Genomic DNA, 16,094 nt, shown 5'->3' on the forward strand with positions numbered 1-16,094 from the left:
TGTCCTTATTCATTATTTATTTTTCCACAGTTCGGATGTAAGTTACCTGAGGGCAGGGTCCTTTCTGGTCTTGTTGAATGTATGGTAAATGCTTAACAAGTTGTTTCTTGTTTGTTTGTTTGTTTGTTTTTAAAGATTTTACTTACTTATTTGAGAGAGAGTGTGAGAGAGAGAACACAAGAGGGGCAGAAGAAGAGGCACAGGCAGACTCCCTATGGAGCGAGGAGCCCCATGCAGGGCTGGATCCCAGGACCCTGAGCTCATGCCCCGAGCTGAAGGCAGATGCTAAACTGACTGAGCCACTCAGGCATGCCAGTGTTTAACAAGTTCTTATTGGAGGACATGTATGAACACTTACTATGAAAAAGTTATTGCCTCCTCTTACCCTATACGAGTTAATGAATGAATATGTTATACATACAGGTGGCATAGCGTCTAGCCATCACTCATAATCAGCTATCTATGGTAGATAGAGTGTTATCCAATAAAGCAAAGAATGAACTGTTCATATAAATAGTACTTTATGGGAACTGGTATACAGGGTTGTGGTTATCCCAAAGTTATAATCATGTAGTGAATTGGAATACACTCCGTATATAATACTATTTTTCCTGCTCTTTGCCCTGTCTATGCAACCTCTTCTACTCAACTTCCTCAGGGGGGATAAAAAAAAGCCCCTGCTTTGTTGGTTATTTGCAAAACTGCTTATCCTGCGGGCTTTTTTTTTTTTTTTTTTTTTTTTTTTGGTTTGTTTACAAAAATGAAAAAAAAAAAAGTCATTTCAGTGTATAGGAGAACTCTGTGTTCTTGAAGGAGAGATTCATGCTGCCAATGACTTACATAATCTATTTTGTTTTCCATGTGCATCGAAGGGCGTTAGCATCCATATATTCTTGTGTGCAAATGCAGGGGATCCGAAACTATTCTCTGTGATTGTTTGGATTGTTAATCTCTCCAGGGTTTCCTCAACATTCTCCAAGGCAGTTTCTGGCACCAAGGGGAAAATGGAGAAGTTGAGATGCAATTTTATCTCCCAATTGAACTTGATTAAATGGGGACTGTTCTAATCAAAAGTTTGAATCCTAGGGGAGTGCAGTGTTGTTAACGGGTTTGAGAATATTCGAGAAGAACAGGGAAGAAGAGTATTAAAGTCACGGAGGAGAAGGAAGCAGGCAAGAAAATAATTGTAGTAAAGCTTATTAAGGCATAAAATTAGGTGAACAAATTGCTTCACAGATAGTGTTAAGCTCATTGCTAGACTGGCAAAGGAAGTGGAAGAAAGCTCTTTGAAAACATTATTTTTATTATTTTAATAATTTGTGTAGGATTCATCGTAGCTGCAATCTGTTAGCCCAAAACAATTGCCAGCTGGTGTCATCGTGGAGTAACTTCAGCAGGCTGAATGCAAACATGTTTTTCTTTTTACCTGGAGAGCATTCAATTTTATAAGGTTTCTATTCATTTTCACCTGAATGTGAGGTCTGCCCTTGTAGATAAGGAAACCTGTTTATTGCATGATTTAAGAGCTTCGATTAAGTTCACGTCAACTTCTACAACTATAATAGGGAGACCTCACCTGGGACAGACTGTTTATACAACTAATGTCAACTCTCGTTAAAAATTAATACTTGGGGGGTGGTTGCCTGGGTGGCTCAGTCGGTTAAGTGTCCAATTCTTGAATTCAGCTGAGGTCATGATCTCAGTGTCCGGGGACGGAGCCTTTCATCAGGAGAAGGGAATCTGTTTGGGATTCTCTTTCCCTCTATCCCTCCCTACTGTGCAAGCTCTCTCTCTCTCTAATCAAAATAATAAAACTTAAAAAAAAAAAGAGAGGAGTACTTGGGTACAAGCTTGAATTGTCTGTGCAATTGCTTGATTCTATGCATTGCTTTCCTTGTGGTTACCTCAAGGAAATGGCACTCCATTAGTTATTTTACTGAAAGCAAAAGCAGGTTTTTAGGATAATGTACTTTGAAAAGGGTTAAAGTGCACTTATTTATGGAAATATACATTTTGTTAGTAACATAACTATGATATTTGTTTGTCATCATAGTTTCTTCTGAAAGTCTCCTAAATAACGTCTTTTTTTTTTTTTTAAAGATTTTATTTATTTATCTGTCAGAGACAGTGAGCACAGGCAGAGGCAGAGGGAGAAGCAGGCTCCCCTCTGAGTAAGGAGCCCAATGTGGGACTCAATCCCCAGACGCTGGGATCATGACCTGAGTAGAAGGCAGCCACTTAACCAACTGAGCCACCCAGGTTATGTTAAGTGTGTTATTGTCTTTCCCCTGTTTATCTGACAGAGTAGGTGCCCAGATACTCCCAGATGTAGAGATCACTCAGCTTTGCCTATAAAGCCAGAGGGAGAGGGAAAATAATTTAATTGTTCTATTGCAATTCCATTGTCTCTTCCTGCATCTTGACTCAAAGGGTCTCAAGAGGAGAGAAAGGAAATTATGGGCTCTTTTGTTGTTGTTTGTTGGGTTCCTTCAATGGTGATTTGAATGTATTTCAGGGCTGTTAGTGTTGCTAATCCTGGCTCTGCTTTCTCCTGGTTGCCCTTGGTTCCCTCTCCTCATCTCTGACATGGGATGTTGTACTTCTCTTATTCCTCAGAACGTTGTTCTGAGGAGCAAATGAGATAACATCTAGAAAGTGCTTTCTACTCTATAAATTGCCGAAGCACTCAGCTTATACATTTGGGTAGCTAACAAGGTTATATTTATCCATGTGATATCAAGTGACTTTATAGGAAATGCGAAACGTCTCAAAGTAATATAAAAAAGTATAATGAATTTTTACTTTGGTAAAGGAGAGGTGTATCTTTTAAAATAAGTAATACCATTCACCAGATGCATTCAGGAAGTAATAAACATTGAGTTTTATCTATTTTATTTATTTTTGATTTTTATTTTTGTCCTATCACAATTTCTTACTTTAGAGAGTAGTGTGATGCCATTAATAGGATTGTAAACTTCAAGTGAGAGAAAAATAAATAGATTAAGTAAGCTTTAAAGAAGCTGATTCATCTTGCTCAACACCTTTTTTACTAATATAAGCTCATACAGTATCAGGAAGGACACTGTTTGTGGTTGTTTATAGAGTTGAAAAGAGGAAAGGAAGCAGAGGCGGGAAGCTTTGTTGAGAAAAATCCCACCTGTCTAGAACAATAAAAATAACTTCCCATGGGAAAGAGTTAGCATCCCTGAAAGAGATCTAGATCTTAACTAATGGGTCGAAGGGGACAGTCTGACAAATGGAAGAGATCAGTACAGTGTCTCAAGGAAAGACAAGTACTGCACAGATCCATAAAGAGGCCAGGTGGGAAGGCTGACTGCTCTGAAGGCATGGGATACCAGGGTAGCTGGGAGGGGCACGATGACCTGGACAAGGGGATCAAATTGCATTGTTTCCCTCTTCAACACACTGTCTCTTTCTACTTGGGTCAAGCAAGTAGAGGGATCATGAAGGGGCAGTTACCGCTGTTTGGTGGTACATCCATTCATTACCTGAAAAACAGAAACTGTTATTAAACAAAGATTTGGTTCTTGTGCACATGCAAAGTTTAGATGTTTGAAAAATAAAGTTAAAAAATATGCACATGAACAAGAGCTTATTTAGCTTATGAAATAGAGGTAAAAGTAGGTCTTATCGTCTGCATGAGATGAGGGGTAAGCGGTGAATCTTGCCCATTTAAGAATTCAAGGTGTTTTAGTAACATGAATTTTAAGAGGTGCTCCCCTAAGCTCTCTTGCATTGGAATTCCATACTGCATGGTTGTGGGCTGGTGGGGCTGGTGGGGCTGGCGCTGGAAGAAATGAAGTGTCTGTTCAACAAAGGCCCTGGTGGCAGGTGCCTGATGGATCATTGATCGATGGATGCCGGTTGAGTAAAATTGTAGAGTCGAACACTCCAAGTTTGTAGTTAAGGAGGGACCGGAATAAAACTTGAGCAACAGTTAGAACGTCTTGGGTGGAAATTAAAAGCAGTCTGGAGCCAATTCCTCCTGCCAGCTCGAGTGCAGTCCTGTCTAGGTGAGTCTGCCCAGCGGTGTGCGAGCGCTCCCCCTGCACAGAGGCCGGCCAGATTTGCGTCCATCTCAGAAAGAGAAAGCTGCGGATTTAAAGGTCGCGGATCCGTGCCGGCCACGCTCTCCTCGGGGCCTCTCTCCTTGCTCCGCCTTCGCCTCTCTCCCAAATACCTCCTCGCCCTGGGCTGAAGGGATTCCCACCCCCAGCTGCCGGCTCCGAGCCCCGCGGAGCAGCGGACTCCTCCCCTGGAAACTCCTCCGGGGCTGGGGAAGGCTTTGGCGCATGCTCCGTACCTAGGGCAGGTTTTTGCTGCGGGTAGCAGGGCTCCTGTCACACCGGCTGGCGGGTTGTGGCGGTGCCAGCCACTGTGTGCGAGTGTGCCTGCGTGCCCGCGCCTGGGCGGACCGACCCGGAGCAGCAGTGCGACTCTTCCCTGGGAGGCGGCTCCGCACAGGCGCCTCGCCCGCAGCCGCCGCGGGGGCTCCTCTGCAAACTTGCGGGCGGGCGCCGTCTGCCCTCGCGGCTCCCGCGCCCGGCGACCGGAGGGCAAAGGCGCCGGCTGCGCGTTCCGGGCGCGGTGCCCGCGGCCGCCCGGGGCGGCGGGGCCGGGCCGCGCCTTCGCCCTTGGCCCGCGCCCTGGCGAGCCTCATGCAGCCCCCGCGCTCGCGGCCGCAGCCGCCCGGCTGCCCCGGGCAGGTGCAGCAGGACCCGAGGCGCGCTCCCCAGCGCCTGAGAGCCTGAGCGCAGGCGGCGGGATGCCCCGCGTGGCCTGAGAGCGCGCGCCGCGCCCGGGCGGGAGCGGGGAGCCGGCCAAGCCGGGCGCCCCCGGGAGCGCAGGGCGCCCCACGCCGCAGCCGGAGCCCCGCGCGCCGGCTCCCGCCTCCCCGCTCGGCTCGCAGGCCCCGGCGCTGCCAGCCCGGGAGTGCCGGAGCGCCGCGGGGCCGCCAGCCAGCCGCACGCCTCGGCGTCAGGGGCATGGAGGAGCGGCGGGCTCGGAGCCGCGCCCCGGAGTCCCCGAAACTTCCGAGCCGGCGCCAGTCCGCGCCGCTGCCGCCGCCGCCGCTTCGCCTGCCGGCCTGAGAGCGGGACCATGGATGAAAGGTTCAACAAGTGGCTGCTGACGCCCGTGCTCACTCTCCTCTTCGTGGTCATCATGTACCAGTACGTGTCCCCCTCCTGCACCAGCTCCTGCGCCAACTTCGGGGAGCAGCCCCGCGCGGGGGAGGCCGGCCAGCCGGCCGCCCCGAGTCCCGCCCGCCGGGCACAGGCGCCGCCCGAGGAGTGGGAGCGGCGGCCCCAGTTGCCCCCGCCACCCCGGGGGCCGCCCGAGGGGCCTCGGGGGGCCGTGGCGCCAGAGGACGAGGACGAGGAGCTCGGGGAGCCCGAGGAGGAAGAGGAGGAGGAGGAAGAGGAGCCGGACCCTGAGGCCCCCGAGAACGGCTCCCTGCCCCGGTTCGTGCCGCGCTTTAACTTCACCCTGAAGGACCTGACCCGCTTCGTGGATTTCAATATCAAAGGGCGCGACGTGATCGTGTTCCTGCACATCCAGAAGACCGGGGGCACCACGTTCGGCCGGCACCTGGTGAAGAACATCCGGCTGGAGCAGCCGTGTAGCTGCAAAGCGGGCCAGAAGAAGTGCACCTGCCACCGGCCGGGCAAGAAGGAGACGTGGCTTTTCTCCCGCTTCTCCACGGGCTGGAGCTGCGGGCTGCACGCCGACTGGACGGAGCTCACCAACTGCGTGCCGGCCATCATGGAGAAGAAGGACTGTCCCCGCAACCACAGCCACACCAGGTACTGTCTCCGGCCCCCTCTGGCTTCGCGTCACCTTCCCGCCCCTCTCCCCTGGGTCCCGACCCCGGGGCGGCTCTGCGCAACCTGAGCGTGCGGGTGGTTTCCCTAGCGTCTTTCCGCGGTTGGGGCAGGGGCTTTCGGAGTGGGGTCGGAAACCTCTGGATGGTGCCCCTTGGTCTTGAACTCATTCCGTCCCTCCTCCCTCCCCTCCCTTCCCGCCGCTTCCCGATATCCCCTTTCACCTTCAAAGACGTCCCGACTAGTAGTAGTGTGTGTTCTTCCTCGTGCCCGGGGCTGCGTGGCCTCCCTCCCACCGTGCAAAGGAGAGGAGGCCTGGGTTAGACTCGCGAGGTCGGATCTTGTACCTAAATTGTGTGAGTGGAAACCCAGACCGGGTAAAAGGCAGGAGGAACTGGGCATAGAGAGGCAGGACGGGCGTTTTCAGGCACACTGAAGCCAGAGACGAGTCTAATCCCTCTTTAAGCGGCTCTAGCTAGGGTGGCTTCTCGCCCGCTCAGGAAACAATCCTCTTGATGTGTCTTTGAAGACACACTTTCAAATTCCTGCTGTACCTCGATAACCCTAATTCTAGAGATGGTCTTTGTTGCTGGGCAATGCCAGGATTTAGACTCATGCTGTTCTCAGCAAGATTTCCACTCTCGCCCAGACCAATCAATCAGCACATTCCAGAGGTACTTGTTAAATGCCTACTGTGTGCCTAGCAACGTGCTACGTGGACACAGAGATAAAATCAGTAAAATCCCTTTCAGGATAGGTGCCCCCCCCCCTTTTAAATAGTAATACTGCTGAAAATTAAGAAAGTTTGAAATCTTAATAGTCAATGAAACTGCTTACATTATTAATATCCTTTTCTCCCCCTCCACTTCTAAATAGTAATACTGCTGAGAATTAGGAAAGTTTGAAATCTTAATAGACAACGAAACTGCTTACATTATTAACGTCCTTTGAGAGAGGCACGGGCTTAAGAATTTGGTTGAATGTTCTTTCTGCCCACTGCAATTTGAAGATTAATCTGACATGCTTGCTCAAGGGACTAAAATATTAAAAGCTTGGAACACCAGTTTATTGAAGTTTTTATCTCAGAGGTTTCAAACAATTTGGTGTAAGGAAATAGGAATTTAAAAACTCAAGCTCAATATGTTGGTATCAGATAGCTTTTGCATTTGACATTACGGAAAAACTTCATTTACTGGAAACTACCCAGATCCTGAAATTCACCACCACTGAAGCATCTAATTCTACTTCATTTCTCCAAGAATGAGCAAAATTTCATTATGGGATTTTTTACTCTGGCAGTTTTTCAAATACTTTCTCTCCTCCCTGCTTCTTCCCCTGTTTAATGGAAATTGGTTTGAATAGGAAACTGGTTGGACATGGAATGAAGGCATTAGGCTCCTTCCTTAGCATATTTTAAGGACCTTTTACTTTTAAAAATTTCCAATCCTGCCCCTCTGTTTTAGCTTAAAACAGTTTTTCAATTAATTATTACTTTCAGACTTCCTAACAGATGGGACTGTTATTTCATTGAGAGACAATCTTTGCTGCATTTTACCCCAAATTGTACCCTTTGTATTTCAACCTGTAGGCATTAATTACTGACTGACCCCAAGGAGTTTGCTACTCTGATTCCCAGCTTCCATTTCAGTAAAACTAGAGAGTTTGGTTATCACAGAGAAACATTGAACGACTCCACTGTAGGGATGGGCATTTTATTCTACCAGTATATATATATAAAAATCTCAATAGGTAGATGAAGAGTTTTGGAGAAACTAGAGATTATGGAACGGGAAAATAATTAGATTTTTGCTTAGTGATGAAATGCTACTTCTGCTATAGACCCTACATGGATTAAGCAGTAAGGTCTCACTTCTATAGGAAATACTCAGTATCTCTCTACTCTGTGATGTAGGATAATTCCACCTTGGCTCTCTGAACATATGGTCTCTATAGCACAGTCAAATGATTTTCTCTGTTTGCTGATGGACCATAAACATTTATTTCTCTCTGAATCACCAGTTATCAGATAATCACCCTTCACTGTTTTTTTTTTTTTATTTTAATTTTTTAATTTTCATGGTAGGTTTTTTTTGGGGGGGGTCGGTTACCACATTATAATTCCTTTTCTTCTTCACCTTATCTCCCCCTTCTTGGTATCCTAAATTACTTCTTTGGCTCTAGATGTTGTAGGAAGGAATTGTGGGTTATGCGACGTACCCAACATCGAAAGTTATAGGGAAAAAGTTGAAGGAATGTCCAGTAGCATCTTTCTCACAGAGAAGATTGAATTAGTGGTCTGTCATTGGAATGCCTGAGTACAGCATTCTACAGTCAACCAGATTAGCCTGGATAATGGAGGGTACGCTTCCACAATGCAAAATGGCAGATAATCTATTGCTACATAATGGGAACAAGGTTCTTCAAATAGGGCTGACTCTAAGCAAAATGGAGAAGTAGATCATGTTGATTTTAGTTCCCTAGTCTCTTTGCTTTGGGCCCCCTTGAGGATCCCCCTCTCCATTTCTCACAGGGATTAATGCCTTTTTAAGTCATGTAATGAGCAGGAGCGAGGATTCTGGATTCAGATGGCTATGGCTCTTGTGTGTAACCGAGAGTGGCCCTTACTAGCTGTGTAACCAGGAGTATCTTACTCCTTCGGAACCTCAGATTCTTTATCTTTAAAGCCTCCGTAGTACTTCTCTTACAGAGGTGTTGTGAGAACTGAATGAACAAAGGTGAGCAAAATGCTTAGCACAGTTGTCTGCGTATAGCGTAACGTGCTGGTACGCAGTACTTAGATGCAGACATATAATAATAGTTAACATTAGTTGTTAATAATACTTTTCCCGAGTCAAGGCCTTCTTTCATGAAAGGATCTGAGGTCAGTTCCTTAGAACAGCTCACTGTAAGTGGGTCACCTGATTGTGTAGAGATGCTATTTTCTGATTACTTGTATTGAGACAGAAACCAAACTTCAGAAATAAATGGGAAATTATGGAGATTTGAGCATCAGTCAATGCAGGGGACATGACGGGAAACAGGGACACAATATAATTGGGTATATATTCTGTTGGTGATGAACAAGCAAACAAAACCCAACCTGTCTGGAACAGTGTGAGCAAGTGGGAATATCAAGGACCAAAGGCAGAAGCAGGAAGCCGACTCTGAAAGGAGATGCACGGTTGCAAGGAAGGAGCCATCACAAGGACGGTATGGACCAGGCAGGGACGAGGCTCTGGGGCTGGCAGTTTGGAAGCAGCACAGAGGCCGTTGGTGACCACAGAGATTCGATCGGAAGGTGGCACATAGGAATGACCTCTTCGATCCTGTCACCGCTGATTTCTTCTCGTTATTTTCCTTTTGCTCCGCACCCCCCCTCCCACAACCATCTTTTTGGTAGGTTATTCTTTCTTGTTATTCTTGTGCTGCCTTCTTTATTCCTGTGTTTCCTTCTTCAATCTGCACGATCAGGTCTTTAAAAGACTATGCCTTACGATTGTTGAGTATGGAAAGGATCACAGCCTTTCACGGCTAAAAAAGACTGACAGGGTGATCACGCCCTGTAATACATGTGGCAAATGGGCAATTTAATTCTAAGGAGGTGAAGTGATGTATCTAAGGTTTCTTTAGGGAACTTGAATCTTCATTCTAATAAGTTTTGGTTGATGTTTTGCCTGTTGTTTTCTTCTATTTGCTGTGGAAAATAAGGTGGAGAGAGTTTTTAAGCACTTAGTATGTGCCAGGTGCTGTGATAGTTCTGGCAATGTAGTTTTGAATAGTGTCAGTCCTATGGAGCTTAGGCTATTAGGAAAAAAAGACTTTGATCTTCTTTGGTAGGTGAGTAGGACCCTCCTTCTTCAATAACGGTAGAAAGAGATTCTTTTTCTTTCTTTCTTTCTTTTTTTTTAAAGATTTATTTATTTGAGAGAGTGTGAAAGAGAGAGTGAGAGCGTGTGTGTGGGGAGGGGCAGAAGGAGAGAATTTCTAGTACACTCCAAGCTGAATGCGGAGCCCCAGGCAGGGCTCAATCCCATGACCCATGAGAGATCATGACCTGAGCCAAAAACCAAGAGTTGGCCACTTAACTAACTAAGCCACCCAGGTGCCGCATTGCTGGAAGGAGGTTCCATTTATACCTCTTGTAGGGTGGGGTAGTGATTTTTCCCTTTTATGACCTGCTTTCTGTTTGTTCTTTTAGACTAGTTGGAATCTTATGAATATTGTAGTAGGTAGGGCCTTCTGTGTTACAAATGATACAAAATTAACTCAAGTCAGCCAAGGGGGAATTATTGACTTCATAACCAGACCATAGGAAACATAGCAGTAGAGTTGGTTCTAAGAATGGCTGGAATTGGAGGCCTGGGGTCTTCCTCCCTATACTCCTTTGGATATTGAACTCGTCAGATTGGCTAATTCCATGAAAGGGGTAAAGAGCTAATATCTAATCTAGTAATATCTTTATATAATAAATAAAATAAAATAAATTATATAATAAATATAATTTTAAAAATTTATATTTTATACTTTATATTTAATATATTTTATTTATATGTGATATATAATATGTGTTATATATTATGTATTTAAAAATAATTTTAAAAATTATATAATAAATATAATTTTAAAAATTAAAAAAATTTATAAATATAATAAAATCTTTATAATATCATATCTAATAGCTCCACAGGCCAAGGGAATAGCAAGCTTCCTCCATGTTCCAATTTAAAATCCTGGGGAATGACTGATTAGTCCAGCTGGGAACTTGTGACTGTTCTTTCTGTCCGTCCATATGGGCAGGGCGATGAGGTTTTCAGACCCACCCGATATCACCGTACCATAGTGGGACTGGGGTGTGTGTGTATGTATGTGTGTGATGATAAGAAGGGGACCTCACACAGATACAGCTCCCACAAAGACCATGGGGTTCTGGATAGTCTTTCCACTTGTGTCAATTACAGGTGTAAGTGAACAAAAAAGAAACAAACTTTTAGATCTCCCTTTTGTGTTCTTGTATGTAGGAACATTTTTAAGTCAAGCTGTAGCCCCAGTTTACTTGAAACAGCTGGAAACCATGTCATATGAGGAATAATTTGAAGGAACTGGAAGTACTTAATATGGAGATGGAAAAATTAAGGAGATGCAAAAATTGTCTTCCAGTAGTCAGAGGAGGAAGGTGTGGAAAATGGAGGAAGCTTGCTCTGCATTTCTCCAAAGGATAGAGCTAGCATAGGTGGGATCCCAGTGGTAGGATAAGGTTTCAGAACCTTCTTAGAACTTGTAGCTGTCTAGGACGCCTGAGTGGCTCAGCCAGCTAAGGGTCTCCCTTTGGCTTAGGTCATGATCCCAGGGTCCTGGGATTGAGCCCTACGTTGACTCCTTGTTCAGTGGAGAGTCTGCTTGTCCTGCTGACCCTTCCCCTACTTGTGTTCTCTCTTTCTCTCAAATAAATATATAAAATATTTTTATAAAGTTTTTTTTTTTTTTTAAGATTTTACTTATATATTTGAGAGAAAGCAAAAGTGAGAGAGATCATAGAGGGAGAGTGAGAGGGAGAAGCAGACTCCTGGTTGAGCGGAGAGCCTGAAGCGGGGCTCAATCCCAGGACCATGGGGTCAGGATCTGAGCTGAAGGCAGAGGCTTAACCCACTGAGCCACCCAGACACTCCGAACAAATAACATCCTTAGAAACATTTGTAGCTGTCTAAAATGAGAATGAACTCTTTTGTGAGGTGGCCTGCTCCTTAGAAGTGAAAACTTCAAATATGGCTGATCAACTGCTGGTATTGTGAAAGTGGTTCCTCCCCAGGAAGGGCTGAGCTTGCATGGCCTTCTGTTTTAAGGTTCTGTGTTCTAATCTAAGCTGAATTCAGAGTATATTTTTTTGCCTCTTCCCTGCCCCATGCAGAGAAAACAAAGCAAGAGGAAAAAAACCCCAAAAGGATTGCAAATGGACTACTCATTTCTCAGACATTTGTAGATCTTTATACCAAGCAAGCTTTTGGTAGAACATGGTCTGATGGTTAAGATGCTTGTATTAATTTAGGACCAAAAGCAACGGATAGGTCCGTGTATAAAAGGGCAAGAAGAGAAAATATAACATAACTTACCACCAAAAGCCATCAACACTTTGAAACATCATCTGGGTACTGCTTTTTTCTGTGGACAGCAGGCTTAAACACATAAGGAGGCTGCAGAGTTCTGTTTCAGACTGTCTAGAATATTATGGCCCATATTGCTTTCTAAAGCATCATCTTTTTGATGTCTCTTCTAATTAGAAATGTTGAACTGCGGAGAAGGTTAATTTTCACCATCAGGTTTGTGTGCTGTGTGAAACTAAGGAGATAAGAGATTGTTCTCTCTAAATGCCATATTCACTTACATGTTCATTACAGAGTCTCGGGAAGTGTCGCTTCTGGTCCAAACCGCCAATATTTGCTATAAATCAGAAGGAGGTTGAATTAAATCCATTCCTTTTTTTTTGAGTTGTAAAGATAAAACTGGAACCAGTAAATTGAGATTGATCATTTATTTTTCTGCCTTTTTCTTGCTGGTTACCTTGGGATGTTGACAAGGTTTGATTTTTTAGAGAAATACAAATGCTCATGTAATAACCAGAAACTAGGTAAAATTTAGCCTCTAACAATGTGGACTGGCTTAATCTTAGACTCTTACATTATTATTCCCCAAAGCTAATTATTATCATCTCATTTTACTAAGGACAATCAGAAGCTTATGGTATTTGAAAGTTACTTACGTTTGATAATGAATTAAACAGGTTTAATTGAGACTGCCAAATTTTAATGTGATTTTAAGACTCATGAAATACATTATTGGGCCAAGAAATAGGTTTAGTATGAAAACAATTAAATGGGGAACTCAAATTAATATTTTCTGGTAATCTATTATCTTGTTTTTTAGTTTGTTAAATTATGGGTATCATATATAAATTCTCTGATTTTCATTGGCTAATATAACTTTATTTTAATTACAGTTAATCAGTTAACTATGTGTTGGGAAGTATAGTGGACAGTAAACTTGGAACGGTATTATTTGTTTATATCTCTTCTAGCACATACACTTGCTCAGTAAAACCCATGTAAAGTTCCCAAGCACAGAGACTGACCTATTAAAAAATGCTTGACACATGTCAGCTAACAATCTGTCATCTATTCTAGATTACCTTCTAAAAATATCAGCATAACTTAGCCAGATTGTGGTTCTTTATGGAATGATCCAATGTTTTATGTCATGACTCTCTTATTTCAGGTGAAAATTCAAATTATTAGTAATTGCCTTTCATAATTAGCAAGAGGTCAACTGCCCTGATTCTCTAGAGGAGTAGTAAAAGTCAGGACAGAGACCACGGGTTATTAGACCGTTCTAGAAGGTTTCTCCTATGAGACAGCGTGCTACAAGTCAGGCATTCCTTTGGGAACAAGGTTAATCTCATTCATTCTCATTTTCGGGGGAAAAAAAAATCAGCCTAAGCAGAGAGCGTGGCTCTTTGATATAGATTGGGAGGCTGAGAAAAATCTAAACAACATGGCTTGGATTACTACTAGCTGACGTCAGATGGCTGAGGTGGTTGTGACTGGAAATTGTGTTATTGAAGAGCATTGGAGAGACCCTGAATTAGGAAAAAAGCTCTCAAGGGAAATTGGAAGAAATCAATGACAAATTTATCAGCCACTGAAAATCACTGGAAATTGTGCTGATGCCCAGTTTGTGAGTGTCGTTTGGCTGACGTTCAGCAGCATGGGCTGTGATGTCAAATGAGCTGGATTTTTTGTTTAAGCTTAGAATATATGTCTTTTTTTAAAAAAATTAAATTCAAGTTAGTTAACATATAGCGTAGTATGACTTTCAGCAGTAGAATTCCGTGATTTGTCACTTACAGACGACACGCAGTGCTCATCCCAAGTGCCTTCCTTACTGCCCATCCCCCATCTGGCCCATCCCCCACCCATCTCCCTGGCTCAAGCTCTTACTCCCATGTAACCCTGAAGAAGTCAGTTACCTGTTCTGTACTTTGATTTCTTTCTCTGGAAAATAGGAATAGTGGTACTATGCCTGGTGAGGGCTAAGAATGCACAGAGGCTGACCCGTGTGAGTGTTAACCATTATTCTGTTCTCACGGGGCTTGTGTTACACATCTATGCTGTTATGTGTAAAAATAAAACGACAAGAGGCAACCTGAACCATGCTTTTTGAAGCTGGAACTTCTTATCCCAAGTGATGCAAAAGAGAAGCCATAAATGGTAAAAGTGAACGTTAATTCGTAAGTCACCGTGGACACTCAGTGGGCACTTAATGAATGCTGTTGACTGGAAACTTGCTTTCTTTCTCCGGCATATCATGTTATTTTTTTTATGGGAAATTAATGAAACAGCAGCAGAAATGTTTAAAACACACACAATTAAATTCATAAATGGAGCAATCCTGCAGTGAAATTGAATTAGTTGCCTGTGGGCACATAAATATTTGCAGTGCGTTGCAATTATTAATATCTTACCGTGCTTTTCTTGGTAAGTACTGTGCCATTTGTTGTCACAACCTTGCATTTAACACCGTGTGTTCATGGTTACTCCTGTATTCCAGTTTCTTAATAGACATAAGAGGGTAGAAATGCTAATCTCCTTGCAGTCCTCCAGATTTTTGTTAGCTTTTTTTTTTTTTTTTTTTTTAAGATTTTATTTATTTATTTGACAGAACTCAGAGGCAGAGGCAGGCAGAGAGAGAGGGGGAAGCAGGCTTCCCGCCGAGCAGAGAGCCCAATGCAGGGCTCGATCCAAGGACCCCAGGATCATGACCCGAGCTGAAGGCAGAGGCTTCAACCCACTGAGCCACCCAGGCGCCCCTTCTATTAGCTTTTGTAGCGTATTTCTTATGAAGGAATCAAGGTTATGGAGAGATGACAACAAACCTGGATGATAGCTTCCATATTTTGTGGACTCTAATTATGAACTTGTAGAATTTTATAGGTCTGCTTACAAAGTGAAAACATAGACCTAGAGAGAAGGGTGCATGTGATTTTAAGCATACCTAGGTGGTGACTTGACCTGGGTGTGCAAGACTGAAGGAAAGATCTCTCGAGGACTGTGAAAAACAAGGGGTCGTGCCCTGGGAAGACAGACCAGCCGCTGATCACGCAGAGTGTAAATTAGCAGGATGCTGCCGAGGAGGGAGAGAAGCAGGACAAAAGTAGTCAAGGTGAAGAATGAAATCCTAAAAACCGGAAATCCGAATGAATATTGAAAGTGGAGGTCAGCACTTTAACTCGCAAGCACTGGTTTGTCTCATTAGTGCATTCATGGGGAGTCATCGGCTATCTGGGCGGCTGTCGGCCTTGGAGGGCCGGTGTGCTTGAATGCTGCTGGGGTTCTTTTATTTGCTTACACGTTCTTCTTCTGTGTCCCCGGGAGCAGTATTAGTCAGCGGCCTGGCAGCAAACAGAGGCGCACTCTGGGATGGTGCAGGGCTATTACAGATCTGTGGACTGGTTAAGGGCCCACACTGGACCTGAGGCTCCTTAACGGAGGGAAACTGTTACCTTCTCTGAGCCTGTTGTCAGCATCCCTTGTCGGCTGGGGCCTGACCTAAGTGACAGCCTCCAAGGTAGGAAGGGCTGCCTCATAGGAACTGCGGGCAGAGAACAGCCGAGCACCCTCCTCTTCCCACCCCCCAACCCCCCAAATATAGAATTGAGGCAGAGAGGTCGGATGGGGAGGAAATCTCTTGACCAATCTCTTGATCACTTTCTCCACGTGTCTGTCTCCTTCCATTGTCTTCCCCTGGCTGGAACTGTGTAGCTAAACAGCTGGAGAGCTCCATGATCCAACGCATGTGCTCTCCCGAGGCCGAGCAAGGCAGAGAATGGATTTGGGTTTGGAGTGGGTGAGTGGGATAAAAATGGAGAATAACTTGCACTGTGCCTTTAAATAGCTTGAAATTTCTTCTAATCCATCTCAGGAATGTCCCACTCAGTTCAACAAACGAGACCAAGTAGAAATATCTTTCAGTACCTGAACCACATGCTTTCTGTATGGACCATTGGTCTCCACCTAAAGAATGGTAAAGGCAGCAAAGGACATTCAGAGGAGCAGTCACTACAGGCAAGGGACTTGCCACCGAATAGTAGGGATGATGCTGAGTTTGGGTTTTGTCCCCAGTGTACCCCCAGAATCGGCTGGTAATGACGACATGTCTGGGCAGTTATATCTGTATGATGACATATAGTGGACAACCCACATT

General features: G+C 44.6%; 1 protein-coding gene across 1 annotated transcript in view; it reads left to right on the forward strand.

Annotated features, from left to right (window-relative positions):
• Positions 1-5,031: 5,031 nt before the first annotated feature.
• HS6ST3 (heparan sulfate 6-O-sulfotransferase 3) overlaps positions 5,032-16,094 on the forward strand; it is a 640,734-nt gene continuing 629,671 nt past the window's right edge. Inside the window, exon 1 of the mRNA XM_059378356.1 lies at positions 5,032-5,825. Coding sequence (XP_059234339.1) covers positions 5,122-5,825 — 704 coding nt within the window. The 5' untranslated portion in view covers positions 5,032-5,121. The remainder of the gene's footprint in view (positions 5,826-16,094) is intronic.

Source organism: Mustela nigripes, chromosome 15 (genome assembly GCF_022355385.1).
Source record: "Mustela nigripes isolate SB6536 chromosome 15, MUSNIG.SB6536, whole genome shotgun sequence".
Lineage (NCBI taxonomy): Eukaryota > Metazoa > Chordata > Mammalia > Carnivora > Mustelidae > Mustela > Mustela nigripes.